Source organism: Hypanus sabinus, chromosome 22 (assembly GCF_030144855.1).
Source record: "Hypanus sabinus isolate sHypSab1 chromosome 22, sHypSab1.hap1, whole genome shotgun sequence".
Taxonomy (NCBI): Eukaryota; Metazoa; Chordata; class Chondrichthyes; order Myliobatiformes; family Dasyatidae; genus Hypanus; species Hypanus sabinus.
The window spans coordinates 50,531,647-50,551,492 of NC_082727.1; the positions used below are offsets into that span (position 1 = coordinate 50,531,647).

General features: G+C 38.3%; 1 protein-coding gene and 1 long non-coding RNA gene across 5 annotated transcripts in view; one reads left to right on the top strand and one right to left on the bottom strand.

Annotated features, from left to right (window-relative positions):
- Nucleotides 1-19,846, top strand: part of c22h10orf90 (chromosome 22 C10orf90 homolog) — a 282,594-nt gene that overhangs the window by 231,009 nt on the left and 31,739 nt on the right. For 3 of the 4 annotated variants that reach the window (XM_059947699.1, XM_059947700.1, XM_059947698.1), the window contains 2 exons: nucleotides 1,633-1,712; nucleotides 10,936-12,088. In XM_059947699.1, the coding sequence (XP_059803682.1) occupies nucleotides 1,633-1,712; nucleotides 10,936-12,088 (1,233 nt within the window). The remainder of the gene's footprint in view (nucleotides 1-1,632; nucleotides 1,713-10,935; nucleotides 12,089-19,846) is intronic. The other variant, XM_059947701.1, reaches the window with a different exon arrangement.
- Nucleotides 1-19,846, bottom strand: part of LOC132379599 (uncharacterized) — a 124,533-nt gene that overhangs the window by 58,298 nt on the left and 46,389 nt on the right. Inside the window, exons 2-3 of the long non-coding RNA XR_009507481.1 lie at nucleotides 6,078-6,182; nucleotides 359-422 (exon numbers count right to left, since the gene is read on the bottom strand). This is a non-coding gene — a long non-coding RNA (uncharacterized LOC132379599). The remainder of the gene's footprint in view (nucleotides 1-358; nucleotides 423-6,077; nucleotides 6,183-19,846) is intronic.

The following is a 19,846-nucleotide window of genomic DNA, read 5'->3' on the forward strand; positions in this document are numbered from 1 at the left end:
TGTATATATGTGCCTAAGACTTCTTCAAAGTACCGCAGTTAATTCATTTGTAATTCCTTGTCTATATACTTTATCCTGAAATTGAAAAATGCAAGTGTTTCTTATTCTTTATATAAAAAATAAATCATTACAAATATATGGCTAACCCTTATGAATATTGCATGGAAGAATGTAAGCCGCTAATATTGACTGTGAACTTGGTCAAATGTATAATATCAGTTTGACCAGCTCATTTAAACAGTTCTTTCTTTAAGCTTTCGTCCCATCAACCCTCCCTTCTGGTAAAGTCAATGGAAGCAACGTTTTACAGGTGCTTAATTGAGTGGCAGAGCTAAGATCACACATTTTATATTGTCACCTGAAGTGAACGTTATCTTCAATGACATCATGATGTGAAGAGAAAGATTTCTTGCCTGGAGCTCCTGAAAGATAGTTTGTAGATCATTTTATGAAACTGGTGAGAACAGATTTTGAAGACGCTTTAAACAGATGCTTCAGACAGAGATTGTGAACATTTAAAGTCCCTGCATTCAAATATTTTTGTTCTTAGTATACAATAATGTAGTTTAACCTTTTTTTATACGTTTATGGTCAGTGAAATAAAAATGCTGCTATTTTGCTATGAACTAGAACTCATATTAATACAACAATCAACTGACCATTCTGAAAGCAGTCAGTTTTGGAATTTCTTTTTTGTAAACTATCTTTTGTTATGAGTGCTATTTACACTAATCACATTATTTTTCTTTCTTTAAGTGAATCACAATGACAATGGAGTTAAATAAAACATGAGATAATGAAGTTATATTCTCAGAAATCATCAGGCTTTGAAATTTTATGTGGTGACTTATTATCAAGGAACCTGCATATTGTGGAGTTATAGAAACTTAAACCCCAAGCAAACTAGAATATTTTTTTTCATTGTTTTGAAGGGTTTTTTAAGGCGTGAGTAAAGAAGGAGTATAATTGAACCCCTTGGTTTGTCTCCCATTCCATCTTTGGAATATTGACTGAGCTTTGTAACTCAATATATAGAAAATCAGTGATGCAGATGAAGCACCAGTACATTAATATGCTGTCTCCGTATATTACATGCTGCACCATCCAGATACCAGGATGTTACTTCACAGTATCTAGGGTCACTATTTTTCTGTTTGATTCTTTTGTAGCCTTAAACAGAAGGGACTCGGGTTACTCTGTTAACATCTGTGAAATTGCCTGTCCATCCATGAATACAAACACAATATTAAATTATTTATAAGAAAAACCTATGACCCTTCAGATGTTTTTTAGAAAGTCACTATCACGATGTCAAAACCATTTTGGTAGTTTTATAGTTCACTGCATAAACAACCTTTCTCCTTCATCACTCAATGGTTTGTGCTCAAATTTACATGAGTGCTGTGAACATGTTAGTTTAGTAAATCGAGTCTTCTTGGAAGACAAACAAAATTTCAGCACGAAAATATGTATTCCCACATTTATTTCTTCATTTTTCTGTGCAGTATTAGAACATTTATTTGTGTTGTGTATTTATGCTATTACTTGTTAATAGTTTATTTTTTTTTGTTTAGGCTGTTAAATCAACACCAAATAAAACTTGTAATATTCTAAATATCTTTAATATTTCAGGTTTATCTGAAGAAGCTAAGAATAATCTGGAGCATTTTATTTTTATGACACATCCTCATTCCAGAGCACCTACATCTGAGGTAAAGATTTATAAAAACTAATAACATAAAATATTTGTGGCAAGTTTGCAATGTAGAATTTTGTTATTTTGCATTTTTAATCATTATATTTATAATTTTAAGGTTGTTTTATTCTGTTCCCACATTCCTCTATCTATGTTATGTTCCTTATCTAATTAATTTTTTCCCTACTCTTACATATATAACTTGAACTGTCTATCCATTCCATCATCATATCTTCCATCATTATGAAACAGTGACAAGATAATAATTTGTGACTTGATGATACACATTTTCAGTCATGCATGTACAGGACTTAATGGGACAAAGTTCTGTTTCTCAAATACTTGCCCAGATTTCAATAGGTTTGCCATTTTTTGTCAAAATATAATTGGGAAATCCATTAATACCCTTAAATTCATACACATTTTTCCTTAATGCCATCACAGCTTAGGAGTATACTATTCCAAAATAATTCAAGCTGCTGCAACTTGAATACATGAATCACTACACAAAAGCTAGATCCTTGTGCTCCATAACATTAACGAAAGTGTTCTCAGACTAATGATTAGTCATTTTATCTGCAGTGAGTCATGTGAATCTGAAATTGAGAAACTGAGTTGCCTATGACTATATTTGTTGGAATACAGTAGAATGAGAGTGGCTCATGTACTAATGTATAGATTAGTACACTTGGTAAATCGGTAACTGCTTTATTTTTGTCACGTACTGAGGAACAGTGAAAAACTTTTCGTGCAAACCGTTTGCACAGTTCAATCATTACATTGATGAATTGAGGCAGTACAAGGTAAAACAATAACTGAGTGCAGAATAAAATATTGCAGTACAGTGAAAATGCAGTGCAAGTAGACAATAAGGTGCAAGGTCACAATGAGTTAGATTGTAACATCAATGGAACATCTCATTGAACTAGAGAAACATTCAATAGTTTTATACTGTAACAGTGGAATGGAAGCTGTCCTTCAGACTTTTGCAATGTACTTTGACACTTTTGTATCTTCTACCCAATTGAAGGTGGGGGTGAAGAGAGAATGTTCAGGGTGGGTGGAGTCTTTGATTATGCTGCCTCGGCCGTGAGAAGTATAGACAGTGTAAAATGAAGGAGGCTGGTTTCCGTGATATGAGTTGACAACATTCTAGTTGTTACTAAAGTGGGACTGAGTCCGCAGCCATAGCAGCCAGGACCTTATTGAATGGCAGAGTAAGCTCAACTGGCCAGATGGTCCATTCCTGATCCAATTTCTAATGTACTTATAAAATATGAATGATGGTAACCTCAACTAAAGGGCAGCACAGTATAACAACTAGAATTCAATCCTGAGATCCAGAGCTCTCTAGTGGGATTTATACATTCTCCCTATGACTGTGTGGGTGTGGGTTTCCTCCAGGCGCTTTTGTTTCCTTCCACGCTGGTAGGTTAATTGGCCACTGTGAAAATATTCTTGGTGTGTATACGAATGTTAGAGTCTAGGGAAAAAGTGATGGGACGATAAGAAGAATAAAAATAAGTTAAAGGCAACACGAGTGAATCTGCAGATGCTGGAAATAAATAAAAACAAAAACACAAAATGCTGGCAGAACTCAGCAGGCCAGACAGCATCTATGGGAGGAGGTAGTGACGACGTTTCGGGCCGAAACCCTTCATCAGGAGTGAAGTAACATGGGATGGTCAAGGGGGGATAAGAAGTGGGGGGAGGGATAAAGTAGAGAGCTAGGAAGTGATAGGTTGGAGGGAAATGGGCTAGGGGGAAGGTGGAGAATTATGGGAAATAAAAGAGAAAGAAAGATAGGGTTGGGGGGAGATTATAGTGAGGGGGTTCTCTTTCTCCCTCTTTCTTCTCCCCTCACTATAATCTCCCCCCAGCCCTATCTTTCTTTCTCTTTTCTGTCTGGCCTGCTGAGTTCTGCCAGCATTTTGTGTTTTTGTTTTTAAAAATAAATTAAGGCAGGATTAAGTAAAAATGGGTGCTTGATGGCCAGTGAGGACTTTTGGACCAAAGGAACTGTTTCCATGTCTGTGACACAATGACTCAATTTTTCTATATGCAAAACAGTCCTAATAATCAATATTGGACTGCTGGGGGTTTCTGTCTTAATTAAGTGTTGGAAGATGAATAAAAGAAGTGATGACTGAATGGATTGATGGACAGACTGAGTCATAGTATGTTGGAAAAGGGAAAATGTTAGTTAAGTAAGATGTATTACATAGATTGAGGACTGTGAGAAAGAAATAAAATGGTTTAAAAATATATACAGTATATTTGGTTAAGTAAAAGGACCACACAAGTATATTTGTAGAGCGGCTGCTTACCCTACCGGATATTAGTAAATAGAGCTAGATCGGGATTCCCTGCCTTTTTTACGCCATTGACCCTGACCATTAACGAGGTTCCCAACCCCAGGCTGGGAACCCCTCAACTGAAGGTACAGTTGAGTTTGGATCAGAATTCTATAAAATAGACCTGGCCTAGAAAGATGAGTTACTGTGTGAATTCCTATGCAGGTTTGCAAGGGCTGGGATCATACTAGTCCTTAATACAGGGACATGCAACATATCTTCCACAAGTAATTGGAAAAAGCAGATTACTTTGGTTTCTGAATAGCAAGCAATGCATAATTTGAAGAGCCATCTCAGCCTCTAAATCCTATAAGAAGTCTACTTAGGAGCCATAAAAGGACATCTATAGCGATAATACAATGCATCCAATTTGGGAAAATATAACAGAGGAAAATTACAGAATTCTGATCCACATGTTTGTTGAAGAAAATTTCAGCACTGACACACAGAAGACCATTTCTGTGATTTGTGGTTTGAAAGCGAGTTGCAATCTGCAGCGGTTGCTAGTGTGGCTGTCTCCTCTGATCTACTAAAATTGTCTGCCTTCTAATGAAGTGTGGAAAGGATGTGCAGGATTTTATCAATGGTCTCTGCTTGCAGATTCCCCTGCCTGCATGGAGAGCAATTTATTTGTCTCTTTTAATAAGCCTCTTACACATTTTAATTTTAGGATCAAATTTCAGCTGTATGGAATATATTATAAGTCTGCACATATATTATGAATCACACCTGTGCTTTTTGGGAAAAAACAACTGAAGTTTCATCCTTCCAGTTCAATATTTCTTTTTTTTTTCTCTGATTAATAGACCACAAAGGTACTCTCAAACTCAAAGGAGCTGATTACTTGACGTTAAGGGGAACCAAAGCAGTTTTGAAATCTGATTCAGACTGATCCAATTCCAATTTCCTGATTGGATCAGCTTAGACTTGAGATCACACATCAGTGCCTTATTATATCATTTGACGTGAAAATAATTTAAAATACTTGCTTTATAAATTTACTTACTTACTTAAATACTATTTAAGAGTAAGCCTGCTGTTGAATTTCTGTACTAAGCAATCAGTTCCAGCAGCACTGTAGTATCAGTATATTAATCTGTTTTAAATGCAGTGATCAATTCCTGGAACTTGGCTTGACGTAAATTCATTTCATTTTCCATATGGTGATCAGCTCAATGTCAAGGACGATAACATGTCTGATTTTATTTTAGTGAAGTATTACTGTCCAGCTTTAGAGAATAAGACAATGATTATAACACAGAAAGAAGTTGATTCTATGTAAGAGCGCTCCAGCAGGTCCCATTCAACCTTTCAGATACTCTTCGTGTCCCTTTTGAATTGATTCTGCCTCCTCTACTTTCCCTGGCAGTGGGAAGTCCAGACTGTTTAAAAAATTTCTTCATTGTATCATTTTTAATTGTTTTTCCATTTACCTTGACTCTCCTTTAATTACTAACCACTCTGCAAGTGGGATTAATTGGATCAGCCATAATGAAATAGTGAAGCAGACTCGATGGGCCAAATGGCCTAATTCTGCTCCAATATCTTATGGTCTTATAGGAACATTTTTGTTCTATCTACGCTGTCTGAATTATCATTCCTTTAATTTGTTTCTGTCAGATTCCACCCACCCCCCCCCCCCCCCCGCCAGCGTCATCTCCCTGGACCTACACTCACCTCTGGAGCTTTTGAACATTAAAGACACTAGCATTAAATAATAGTTTATTGTCTACAGTTCCAGCTTCTCCTGAATCTAGACTTGGGACTCAAACACTTCCCTCTGCAACCGGATCCTTGCCATCCTAACTAACAGAGCTCAGTCAGTAGGAACATTAGTAACACCTCTGCCATGATGTCCCACACACTGGTGTCCCATAAAGGTGCACCTTCAGCCTCATACTTTACTCCCTATGCATTCATGACTGTGGCTAGATTCTACACTAACTCCACCTACAAGTTTGCAGATAATACGACTGCAGTGGCCAAATCTCAAATGTCAGAGTACGGGAAAGAGGTAGATAACTTACTGATGTGGTGTTATGGCAACAATCTTTCCCTCCATATCAACGAAAGAGATGGTCATTGACTTCAGTATTGGGATGGATCACGTGCTCCTGCTAACATCAATGGTGCTGAAATTGAGAGGGTTGAGAATGTCATGTTTCTAAGAGTGAACATCACCAAAACCCCTGTCCTGGTCGAAATGTGTTGATGAATCGGCCAAGAAATTTCATCAATGTCTCTACTTCCTCAAGAAGCTAAAGAAATCTGGCATGTCCTCTTTGACTGTCACCAGTTTTTATTGATGCTTCCTGTCCAGATGCATTGTGACTTGGTCTGGCAATTGCTCTGCCTGAGACCACAGGAGACTGCAGGGAGCTGTGGACACAGCTGGGCACATCACAGAAACCCTGCCTACACTTCTCGCTGGCTCTCTGAAGCAGCCAGCATAATTAAAGACCCCACCCACCCAGACATTCTCTTTTCTCCCACCTTCCATCAGGAAGAAGATACAACAGCCTGGAAGCACATACCACTGGGTACAAAGACAGCTTCTATCTCACTGTTGTAAGACTATTGGACAGGTCCTTAGTACAAAAAGGTCGACGCTTGACCTCACAGACTACATCGTTATGATTTTGCAGCTTATTGTTTGCCTGCACTGCATTTGGTCTGTAACACTCTATTCCATATTCTGTTATTGTTTTACTTTGTACTACCTCCATGTAATGAAGTAATCTGTATGGTTGGCATGCAGAACTATGTTTTTCACTGTAAACTTAACAATTTACCTTGCAAGGCCCCATATTCCAAGTAAAAAAAGATTTAGCTTTATTATTCTGCTAGCAAGAGTGAAGGCCATCATTTGTGGAATTGCTATACCTTATTTGTTTGTTTGTTTATCTATTGAGAAACAGTGCTGAATGGGCTCTTCCAGACCTTCAAACCGCACTGCCCAGCAACCCCTGATTTAACCCTAGCCTAGTCATGGGACAATTTGCAATGACCCATTAGCCCATCAAACGGTATACCTTTGGACTGTGGGAGGAAACCAGAGTACCCGGAGGAAACCCTCGTGGTCACAGGGAGAACGTACAAACTCCTTACAGACAGCAGTGGGAATTGAACCCGAGTTGTAGGTACTGAAAACATTGTGCTAACCAATACAGTTCCATGCTGTGAGGATCCCTTCTACATTGAGACGAAGTCCATTATATCTTTTCTAATGTATGGTACCGGGCTGGAGTCCAGTACTGGCTCAACTACTTTAGTTGTCTCGTAGTTGAGCCAGTGTTTTATAAAGGTTTAGCATGAGCCAGTACATTACAGCTTATCACATTTTCTTAAATGCTAACTTCACAAGAGCCCCTATTTGCAATTGACTAAAATTCAGATTGAATACAGATAATAAAATGTCATGTGTAGGTAGGAGTTCAATTACACTTGAGCAGTATTTTTTATGGTTTTCTGCTGGTTTCCCTTCCTTGAACTTGATAGAGATAGATCAGAACTGTAAAATGTGAATCACTTTGCATTAACATAGGGGATGGTAGTCAAAACTGCATACAACCACTATAGACAACTATAAACTTAGATAATTTCTTCCAAGACTGCAAAGACAATATAGCCTAAATAAATTAACTATGATTTGTCTAGAAAACTTTGCTGAATTCTGATTTTTTGGACAAGTAGGCAGCCGTCGATCCCAGGGGATGATGAGTTTGTGCCTCTGGTAGACTGTGTCCTCTCCAGGATGCAAGCTTGGGCGGGGAGATTTGAAGAACTAACTGTTGCCCATGCAGCGTGTTCTCCCTCTCCACATCACTGATGTAGTCCAAGGGAAGGGCAAGCGCCGATACAGCTTGACACCAGTGTCATTGCAGAGGTTGCCAGAGTGAAGTTGTAAGCAACATCAAACTGCCTTAGGGACGCCGGCTCCGGATTTCTTCCTCAGGGTTTACTCCCGAAGCCTTTCCCATGGGTGGGTATGGCCGCAAAGAAACGGAGGTTTAAAATCAGAGTTTTCCTTCTCCTAGGCAGGTTGCTGTCCAAGACTGACGAACTCACCTGCCTGAAGCAACTGGCTTTGAGGCACCAGTGGTCTACCTTTGCCCCTTCTCATCAGTAGGGCTCCTCCCGGCCTAGTAGCTAAGCCACACCTAAAGGCTAAGAGTTGGACTTGGTTGTCAGAGGCTGTTAGAGACGCACACCATTTGGAGCAGTTTATAGGTAGTATGAGCTTATCCCCACTACCACCATGGCTATGACAACCTTAGGAAACTTTTTAGGACTAATTACCATATTTAAAATATTACTCAGTTAAATTGCAGAGTAGATTTTAAAATATTTATTGCCAGAACTTAGAAGACACTATGAATCTTGTGCCAAATATTATAAAACAGTAACTATACTGTTGAAATTCATGCAATATATTTTCTATTGTATGAGGCCCATTTCCTACCTCAGTTTCATTTTTTGCTATTTAAGGTTGGATTGAGAGCTTACTTGAAATTATTTAAATCTCCCTAAAAGTAGACTTTTGGGCATGAGTATAAAGGTCCAATCGATTATTCATGAAAATGAAAAGCAAGTTAGGATGTATAGAATCAAAACAAAAAGAGTAGGTTGGATCTGAGTCAGCACTTGGCCACGAATGAACAAATTGGCTGAAGGTTTTCCACATGGTTGCATTTGGCTAATATTAGTTGGCAAGAAAACCAAAAAGATTAAAGGGGAAGAAACCTAATGTGAATTGATCGCACAGCTATGAAACTCTCAGAGAATTTCTGGATGTTCTCATCATTTATAGCCTACGCCTGTAATAGGTAAAGGTGGACTGTAACTAAAGTAGTACAGAACATTCCACAGTTTTTTCACCAGAGCAACAGAGACAAAGAGCTGGGGTGGAGGCAAATGCCAAGTCTCTTTCAGGCTGTATAATCTACAGTTCCTGGATCCATCCTGAAGATTAGTGGAAGCAGAAGAGAAGTGAAAACAGTAACTCCTCAATCTGTACAGGCACTCACACCCCTGCAAGGCTCACTTGAATGCAATCTGTGAGCCTACAGGCTTCCTGGCTCGCTCTCTCTGCAATGGCTGACACCAGAAACATAGTACAAGAAAATGCAGCTCTCTCATGTGGAAAATCACTATGAACTGAAGCAATTGTCCATTGTTCACAAATTATTTTGCCCAAGTAATCAAGTGATTATTCAGTATCTGGAGAAGAAAAGACACTGTGACTGTCTACCAAACTTCTGTGTTCATATTCTTCACAAATGGTTTTTTTCGAGGACAATCCTAGTTGGTGTTCTGACCTTACAAATTTGTATATATTGTGTGCATTATGAAGTTTTGATTGGGTAACCTAAAATGAAAAACATATATAAAATAATGAGATAACTTACAAGTAAAATAATTGCAGGATATTTTGCTTTAATGTACTTTTGACTGATATCCCATTGCAGTACTGTACCCATCTTTATCCAGTTTTATATCATTTATAATGGTAAGCATTTAAATTGTGGTCAACACTTATATACACTTAATGCTACTCTTAAATTATGTCAATCTGCACAGAATAAGAATATTTATTTAACAGTGAATCAATCTTTGTCAACCCTGCATCTCAGAGATAAGTATACCTCAATATTTGGCTAATTGAATGCAGTGGTCCATCTAGTTACAAAGCACTAAACATTTTGGTATACTCTGGGAGGGTTTAAAATTAAATGTCAATTGCATCCTACTCAAACATCTCACAAAGATCAGCATGTGTCTCTCTTGTCTGATGCAAAATACTGCTGCTTTGGTTTGCCAAATTGAAATGAAAAGCAATAGCTGTGCTGCAATGCAGAAATAGCATTGCTAATGTTGCAGTAAAAGTATCATTAGTCCAAATGTGGTGACAGGTCAGGAGCAATCTTTCAGCTGCATTGGTGATCTTCTTCTGACCAAAAAGCAACATGTCTCAAACTTGCCATTTAGTTATCATCAAAGTAAAACTCAAGGATTTGTTTTCCCCTTCTGTTTGCTTGACAACCACACTGTCTTTTCTCCTCCAGATTCAGAATAATCATAAACATGATTACTTAGGCAAAATATAGCAGACAATTTAAACAATGGACAATCGCTTCAGTTCATTGTCACTTTCTACATGATGAAATATTACAAAAGCCTAAAGAGGAAAGGCAAGCACTCTGAATTTCTCAGCTAGTTCCACACAAAGGGAGATCAAGGAAAAATAGTACCATACTTTTTGTATACCTGCAATTATAAATCAAAGCACATTACCTTTAAAAGATGAGTATTTAAAATGTATAAAGGAAAATTGATGAAATAGGAATAATTTAACATCTGCAGTGTACATGATATGCAAATCGTAAGACTTGATATTTATACTTGCTAGCTACTTTTGAATGTATTCCACTGTTACTTAATTTCTTCCGCAATTATATGGATTACTAGATGCATTAGCAAATACAGATTAATTAAAAGGATTACGAGATGCATTAGCCCCCCTATCTTTCTGCTATTTCTCCCCTGTTGCAACATTAATAATTGTACAGATTATGTCTCAAATTATACATAATTCAATTAAATTACGGCCAAGTAGTTTGACATGTGAAAGGGTAATTCCTTGTAATTGAATGCCACCTAGCTGAACAAAAAGAGCCTCTACAGTTTTAATTTATGGTTATTGTGTTCTTTAATGGGATTGACTCACTAACACACTAATAGCCATTTTCTTTCAATGAATAAGATATAAGCTAGAAAACACTTAAGAAACTTAGTGCACCGTACAGAAAAAAAGAAGAAAATACTAAAATGATCTTGTTCTTATCATGATACTGAAAATAAATTCATTTTTTTTCTTTTCTGCAGCATGCAACATTCAGCAAAGGAAAAGAAAATAATCCATCATCTTTAGTCTCGCTGATAATCAGAGTGGAAGCAGAAAAAGATTGCGATGTTTTGCCTGATTGTTTCCAGGATTCTGAGGGTAAAGACTCCCAGGAATCAATAAAATACCCAAACACATTTCTCAGTAACACACGACACGCGACACCGTTGACAATGCCAGAGGCAGAAGGTATTCCTGAGTCCACAGTGCTTTTCAGGAAAGATAAAACTTTGAATAAATCCAGGAATGGGTTTTCTTACATTACAGTTACCGCCCGAAGACTGGTGAGCCCAGTTAATAAACCTTCTAAGCCAACTCTCAGTGCTTCTTTGCAGAAGAATAATTTAACTCAGCATCAGAGATCAATGAATGTCCTAAAAAATTTCAAGTGTTCTGAAGATATTGTGTGCATTCATTCTCTGACAGATAACATTAATGAGTTTCCATGTAATGGATATACTTTTACAGAAGAGAGTTCCCAGTCTCAGTCAATGTTATTTTCAGCAGCAGATAGAGTGAGCTCTTTAAAAATTAATAACAAGCATTATGATACCATGGTACCAAGCAACAATGAAGACAAAACCAATCTCTCTTCTCAGCTCTTTCATCCTGCGGTTTCCTTCGTACATTTCATTGTCACACCACTGTATTATAACAGTACTTACTACTTCGACAAATCTCTTTTGGTTGATCTTTGCTCTCTTACAAATGACAACGGATCTGCATTAATACAGAAATCATCTCTGTCCTTAAGACTGCACTGCACTTCTGCTAACTCATCAGCAGATGGTGGTGATGGCATGTTTAAATTAATTTCATTCATCGGTAGCACAAAACAAGAAGCTTCTTACATCATGTTCAATAAGGAAATCCCAGATATATCCTCCAGAACCAGAGATAACAGTCTGCAACAACCATCAGCTGTCCAAAAAGTGTCTAAAACTGCATACCAATATGATGGACATTTATGTTCCAGTGAAAAAGAAACACTAAGTTCACCCAAAAGGTCTTCTTACCTCTTTATTTCTCTTTTAAATATGAATAAAGGAACAAATGATTTTATTATGGAACAGAAGCATAAACCATGTCGCCGTGAAGTGCAGTACCCGTTCTCTGACCTCATTAGGGAATCAGGTGTGTACGAGTATAGTGCTTTCCTCAAACTATATGGAGTAGTCTAAGTTTTGCAACAGATGCAATTTGGTAATTATATGCAAAGTGCACTAGATTTTGGTCTGAGCACATAACAGTTTGAGTTCCCAACCCATTTGAATTTCAGAAAACACAAAATCTTCGTTGATCTTGCTGCTTAAACAAAAACAAAGTTTATTTTTCTCTTGAGTAAGAATGGTAATCTGGTGCAGCTTTAATACTGTAAACATATTATTTTATTTTTGGCAGACATGTGCAACTCCCCACCTTCTAAAGACAAAAACTGACTTTAAAAACTATACTGTGACCAATCTTTTAAGACAATTTCTTAGTAAATGATTTATTTTCTAAATGCAAAATCTTTCAAATTTTACCTAATAATTCCTGTGTACTTAAGAAAATTTGAAGAACTTTCACAGTTGATGGATCCTTACTGCTTTGACCCCAGGGCCATGGCTAGTTTTATGGATGGAGCCTGATGAGGAGGAACTCATCAGGTAAGATTGGTAAGTTGATGGAGAAGATCCTGAGAGGCAGGATTTATAAATATTTGGAGACGCATAATATGACTAGGAATAGTCAGCGTGGCTTTGTCAAAGGCAGGTCATGCCTTACGAGCCTGATTGAATTTTTTGAGGATGAGGCTAAACACGTAGATGAAAGTCGAGCAGTAGATGTATGTTTATGGATTTCAGCAAGGCATTTGATAAGGTACGCCATGCAAGGCTTATTCAGAAAGTAAGGAGGCATGAGATCCAAGGGGACATGGCTTGTACACACAGGTAAAGAGTGGTTGTAGACAGATCATATTCTGCATGGAAGTTGGTGACCACTAGTGTGCCTCAGGGATCTGTTCTGGGACCCCGTCTCTTCCTGATTTTTATACATTTTTATAAATGATCTGGATGAGGAAGTGGAGGGATGGGTTAGTAAATTTGCTGATGACGCAAAGGTTGGGGGTGTTGTGGATAGTGTGGAGGGCTGTCAGAGGTAACAGCAGGACATTGATAGGATGCAAAACTGGGCTGAGAAGTGGCAGAAAGAGTTCAACCCAGATAAATGTGAAGTGGTTCACTTTGGAAGGTCAAGTATATAGTATTAATGGTAAGACTCTTGGCAGTGTAAAGGATGAGAGGGATATTGGGATATGAGTCCATAGGGCACTCAAAGCTGCTTAGCAGGTTGACTGTGTGGTTAAGAAGACATACGGTGTATTGGCTTTCATCAACCATGGGATTGAGTTCAAGAGCCGAGAGGTAGTGTTGCAGCTATATAGGACCCTGGTCAGACCCCACTTGGAGTACTGTGCTCAGTTCTGGTCTCCTCACTACAGGAAGGATGTGGAAACCATAGAAAGGGTGCAGAGGAGATTTACAAGGATGTTACCTGGATTGGGGAGCATGTCTTATGAGAATAGGTTAAGTGAACTTGGCCTTTTCTCCTTGGAGCAACGTAGGATGAGAGATGACCTGATAGAGGTGTATAAGATGATGAGAGGCATTGATCGTGTGGATAGTCAGAGGCTTTCTTCCCAGGCTGAAATGACTAACACAAGAGGACACAGTTTTAAGGTGCTTGGAAGTAGGTACAGACGAGATGTCGGGGTAAGTTTTTTACACAGAGGGTGAATGCATGGAATGGCCTGTCAGCAACAGTGGTGGAGGCAGATACAATAGACCCTTTTAGAAGGCTCCGGGATAGATAGATAGAGCTTAGAAAAATAGAGGGCTATACTAGCCCGAGGTAATTTCTAAAGTAGGTAAATGTTTGGCACAGCATTGTGGGCTGAAAGGTTTATTTTGTGCTGTAGGTTTTTTATGTTTCTAACTGGGTCTTCAAGGATGTGGGGAACAGAACCATATGATTTTGAGTATGATTCACCAACATATATACTACCCAGATTATTTGAGCTGGTTGTGCCAATTCTACATTGATTGTAATGGCATAACCTTGACTCTTGTAAATTTCAAATACAACTGCACCTAAACCTCCATTGAAGAGTTTATGGTTTAAAATGTAGTAGTTGCATTGGATATAAAATGGAAACTCCAACTGCTGAAAGACTGAAGTAAGGGCTGAAAATGTAGGAAAGACACATTGTCCCCATTTTAGAACAGAGACTAAAATACAGATTTGTATTAATTTACATCACATATTTCTTGAGGTTATAGAAAAATGCTTTATTGATAATGGCACCAATACTTCTGATGTGTAGATTTTGTTGTATCATAGGAAATGAAGCAAAAAATTTGTGGAGAGGAAGTTCCTACGAACAGCATTGTTTGACTGAGGGATCAATACCGGTTTAGGTACAGGGCAAACACAATTTGAAAAGGATCTTCTATCTCTTCCAATAGATAAGACCTTACATTTACAGTTAATCCAAAAGACTGTGCTGCATCAGTGTGGAAAGCCATCTGCATTGGAATATCACCCTGACATGCACTTTGAAAACTCAGCCCTCTAACTTAAAGCCAAAAATTTCACCAATCAAGCTTCAGGTGAAACTAAAGGGAGAATAATTTGATACTGTAGATCTTCCACATTCAAGATATCCAGAAGCTGCTATATTAACTGTACAGTATATTTTATATTTTCACTTGTCCATTGTATCACACACAAAATTGGAGGAACTCAGCAGGTCAGACAGTATCTATGGACATGAATAAACAAATGGTGTTTCCAGACAAGACCCTTCATCAGGTCTGGAAAGGAAGGGGAAGAAGCCAGAATAAGTAGGTGGGGGGTAGGGGAAGGAGTGCAAGCTAGAAGATGATAGGTGAAGCCAGGTGGGTAGGGAAGGGGGTTGAAGTAAATAGCTAGGAGGTGATAAGTGGAAAGGACTAGGGGCTGGAGAAGAAGAAATCTGACAGGAGAAGAATGGACCATGGGAGAAAGGGAAAGAGGCACATCAGGGGGAGGTGACAGACAGATGAGGAGAAGAGGTAAAGGCCAGAGTGGGGAAATAAAGGAGAGTGAAGAGGAGAGGTGTAAAATATCAGAAGTTGGAGGAATTGATTTTCATTCCATCAGACTGGAGTCTATATAGGCAGAATATGAGTTGATGTTCCTCCAACATGTGAGTGGCCATATTGTGGCAGAAGGAGAGGCCATGGACTGAGATGCTAGAATGGGAATGGGAATAGGAATTGAAATGGTCGGCCATCAAGAAATTCCACTTTTTGCGGATAGAGAAGAAGTGTTCCACGAAGTGGTCTTCCAGTCTATGGCAGGATTGTATTGTGATTTCTTTGCACACGTTTTAAAATGTTAACTTAAACTTTGAATGAGTAAACTAAAAAGTTAATAAAAAGTAGATACGAATTTTAAAAATGCTTAATCTTACAAATCAAACTGAGCACCAACTGTTGAATTAAATTTTCAAATGTGAACTGAATTTAAATTTTAGCACTAATGTATTTGATGCTGATCCTTTAATATTTTATTGAGTCTTGTTCTATTATTCATATTGTAAATTATATAATTTAGACTAGTTCACTGTTATCCCTGTATTACAATTAGGCTAAAATAATTGAGTTCAGGAACAATAATATTAGAAAAAAATTATTTCCTCTCAAGATGATTGTGAATTAGAGTTCTAATTGTGAGTGGCATTTGAAATTATCTACCTTCACTAGAATATTTAGCATGCTTCAATTGAAAATAATGATTCTCACCAGAGGTTTTGAGGAGTTGGCAGTTAGTTATGAAGTTACTTCAGTCAGAAGAGAGATGAGGAAGTATATGAATAGGATAGAGTTGGATATAATTGGAATAATTACAGCCAGATGTTCAAATGCTTTATTGAATTTCATGTAGCCTATGTCCAGGAAAGAAGTGGAAAAAATATTGAACTCTGTGGGGCAATGTGTGAAGAGTGGTGTAAGCAAATATTTTGTAATTTAATTTGTTAGGCTTTGTGTAGTGGTGAAAACTATTTCAGAATTTTGACTCAGAATATTGAATAGGTAACTTAAATTTGAATTGGACCCTTTATGAAATTTATTAATTAACTGGATGGTGCAATAAATTCAATGTTTGAAGATGACACAAAACTTGAAATAAAGAAGTAGAAATATACACAAATGAATATAGATAGACTGAAGAAATGCCTTGATACATAACAGATGCAATTTAAAGAAATGTCAGGTAAATGAAGATAAGTTATGAAGAACATGGTATAGCTTTAAAGTGTGCTTGAGAACAGAAATCTTTTGCAAAGAGATGTCAAACTGGTCAGCCTGTTTACAAACCAGAGAGAAATTCATGGTTTTAGAAATAAAGTTTTCAACTGCAAAGACATAGTTTAATGTTCAATTTTATAAGATATTAGATGGGCCCTTGCTGAAGTACTTCAGCTCCTAAGAATCTTTGATTTTATTCACACAACTACTATATGTTTTCCACTAACAAAGATTTAGATTCTGGAATCCCCTTGTTAAACTTCTCTGTTTTCCTCAATTGTTGCACCCTTGGACTTATTTTTGGTCCATGTTTTTGGTCATTTAATATCTTAATATCTGATCAACATGATCAATATATTCTGGTAATTGTTCGGTGAAGAAGCTGTAGGACACTTTATGTTATTGCAAATAGTTTGTATATAAATAAATAACTTTTGCTACTTTCAAGAAAACTGCTTAAATGCAAAATACTGTTACATGAAATATATCTCAAGGTTGTGACTAACATAGAGACATATTTCGAGAATTAGTTAAAGAAAAAATATGAATAAATACAAACGTTTGTAGATTAATTTCAGGTTTTCCAATTTGTTGCTAATGAGATGCAACACATATAAATACTTGATTCTCAATTCTTCACAACTTGCATGAATTGGATGAATATGGAAAATAAAACATAGAATGTAGAACATTACAGCTCTGTACAGGCCATTCAGCCCATGATGTTGTGCTGACCTTTTAGCCTACTCTAAGATCAACGTAACCCTTTCCTCCTACATAACCCTCCATTTTTCTACCATCCATGTGCCTATCTAAGACTTTCTTAAATGCCCCTAATGTGTCTGCCTCTATCACCACACCTGGCAGGACATTTGACGTACCCTCCACTCTGTGTAAAGCACTTAACTCTGACATTCCCCCACCACCCCCCCATACTTTCTTCCATTCACCTTAAAATTATGTCCCCTCTATAGCCATTACTAACCATTTTTGTCCTGGGAAAAGTCTCTGGCGGTCCATTCGATCTGTGCCTCTTATCATCTTGTACTTCTATGTTTAGTCACTTCTCAACATCCTTTGCTCTGAAGAGAAAATCCCTAGCTCATGCAATCTACTCTCATAAGACATGCTCTCTAGTCCAGGCAGTGTTCTGGTAATTCTCTTCTGCATCCTCTCTAATGCTTTCACATCCTCCCTATAATGAGGAGACCGGAACTGAAGGATCAAGGATCAACTTTCTTCACCCTATACTTTTACAGGACTGTGCAGAAGTCTTAGGCACATATGTATTGCTAGAGTGTCTGTTGGTTTTGCACTGTTTTGTTTTTGTTAACATGGACTGGAGTGGTGGGAGCAAAGGATGTTCAGAATGGTGAGGGTGGAGCACCCCAGGAGGGGCATGGGATAGGATGGGAGAAGCAGTGCCAGTGTTGGGGGGTGGTGTGGGTGCAGACACACCCAGCCCTTAGACTTCAGGAAAGGTAATCTGATTCCAAACAATTGGTTTATTGATTATTACAGAATGTCTCTCTGGTGCTTCCTGCTCCCACCCCTCTTCCTACCCCTTTTCTCAACCATGATTCCCCTCTACCTGCCCTCTTCCCATTCTCAGCCCATGATAAAGACCCATATCAGAATCAGGTTTATTATCACTCCCATACGTCATGAAACTTGTGAGGGGGTTTTGCTGCAGCAGTACCGCGCAATACATAAAATTACTACAGTACTGTTCAAAAGTCTTAGGCTCCCTAGCGATATATATGTGTCTAAGACTCTTGCACAGAACTGTACATGCATTAGGAATTTGTTGTGGTGCGTTGGTGTGACATGCAACAGAAAACAACAATATTCAACAGTTATAAAGAATAAATAATTATATAAAAAAAACTTGGAGGTTAAGGTATGGATACAGAATAAAATGTGCATAAATACATAAATACCAGCATGTATTTACAGTGTAGACAGCTTTATAAAAACTGGTTCAAAGTGTTTACAATGTAGTGTTTACAATCAAGAATGGGGTAATGGATAGATGTAGGTGGAGGGGTCTTACTGGAATTGTTGATCAGATTAACCGCCTGGGGAAAGAAACTTTTAAAAAAGCATAAAGCTTTGCTGTAATAGCCCTACAGCACTTTCCAGTAGGAGGCTTTTGGAAAAGGCAATTTGCTTGCTGGGTAGTGCCCTCAATAATTTTTTCTGCCAATTGTTTGTCCTGGACACAAACATGGCCTGCAGTGGTGGTAGACTGCAGCCAACGACTCTTTCTATTGACCTGACAGTTCGCTGTAGTGTTTACATGTTGTGAGGGGATTCTTCACCAAACCAGACAGTAATGGCTGATGAGAAGATGCTCTCTGTGACGGCAGGAGCGAATTGCACCAAGACGTTCTGGGGAAGATGGAATTTTACCAACTGCTGCAAGAAGTGCATCTTCTGCTGAGCCTTCTTGTTGAGGAAGGAGATATGGTTCTCCTACATGAGGTCATACAAAGCAATGATGCCCAGGAATCTGAATGTTGAAGCGGTGCTAACTGTAGAGTTGATGATGATGAGAGGGTGGGGAGGAGAAATGTTTCTCCTGAAGTTGATATGCTTCACCACAGTTTTGAGGGCATTTGGCTCCAAGATGGTGTACCAGGGCACTAGCTTGTTTATTTCCTGGTGGTGCTTGGATTTGTCACCTTGGGCAATTAGTCCAATGACAGTGGTGCTATCCCCAAACTTTATCAGTTTAACCAATGGATCACTGGAGATGCAGCCATTAATGAGTTGAGGAAATAGGAGAGGGAAAACAACACAACTCCAGTGCTGACTGTGCGGGATGTGGGGATGTGCTTGTCTAATCTCACATACTGCTTCCTGTCATAGAGAAAGTTTGTGGTCCACCTGCGGATGGAACTTGGTACGTTAAACTTAGAGCATTTTTCCTGCAGAAGTTCAGGGTTGATGGTACTGAAGGTTGAAATAAAATCAAGAAAGAGAATCCCGGTTTATGTACCGGGGGAGTCGAGGCACTGTACAATGAAGTTCAGACCAATGTTAACTGCATCATCAATAGATCTGTTCTTGTCTCTGTAGTGAACTGCCAGTGGATCTTTGGGGCAGCATGGTAGCGTAATAGTTAGCACAAGACTTTATGATTCAGGTTTGATTCCCGTCACTGCAAGTAAGGAGTTTGTACATTCTTCCTGTGACCGTGTGCTCTCTGCATTCTTTCTACAGTCCAAAGCCAAACCGGTTGGTAGGCTAATTGGTCATTGGCCTATGATTAGGCTAGGAATAAACTGTGGGGTTGCTGAGTGGCTTGTCTTGAAGGGGCAGTAGGGGCTATTCTGCGCTGTATCTCAATAATTAAATCCAGAAAATATTGAGTTATGGATTTGAGTGGCAGACCATATTGGAATTAATGTTCGCAGACACTAATCATTGAAGTCTCCCCCTGAACAGCACTCGGAAGTCTCATGATGAGAACATTAGGTTCATCATTCTAAAATGTTACAACATGCTGGGTCTGATACCAGCAGGTGATTATTTACCGTGGCTGAACAGTTTT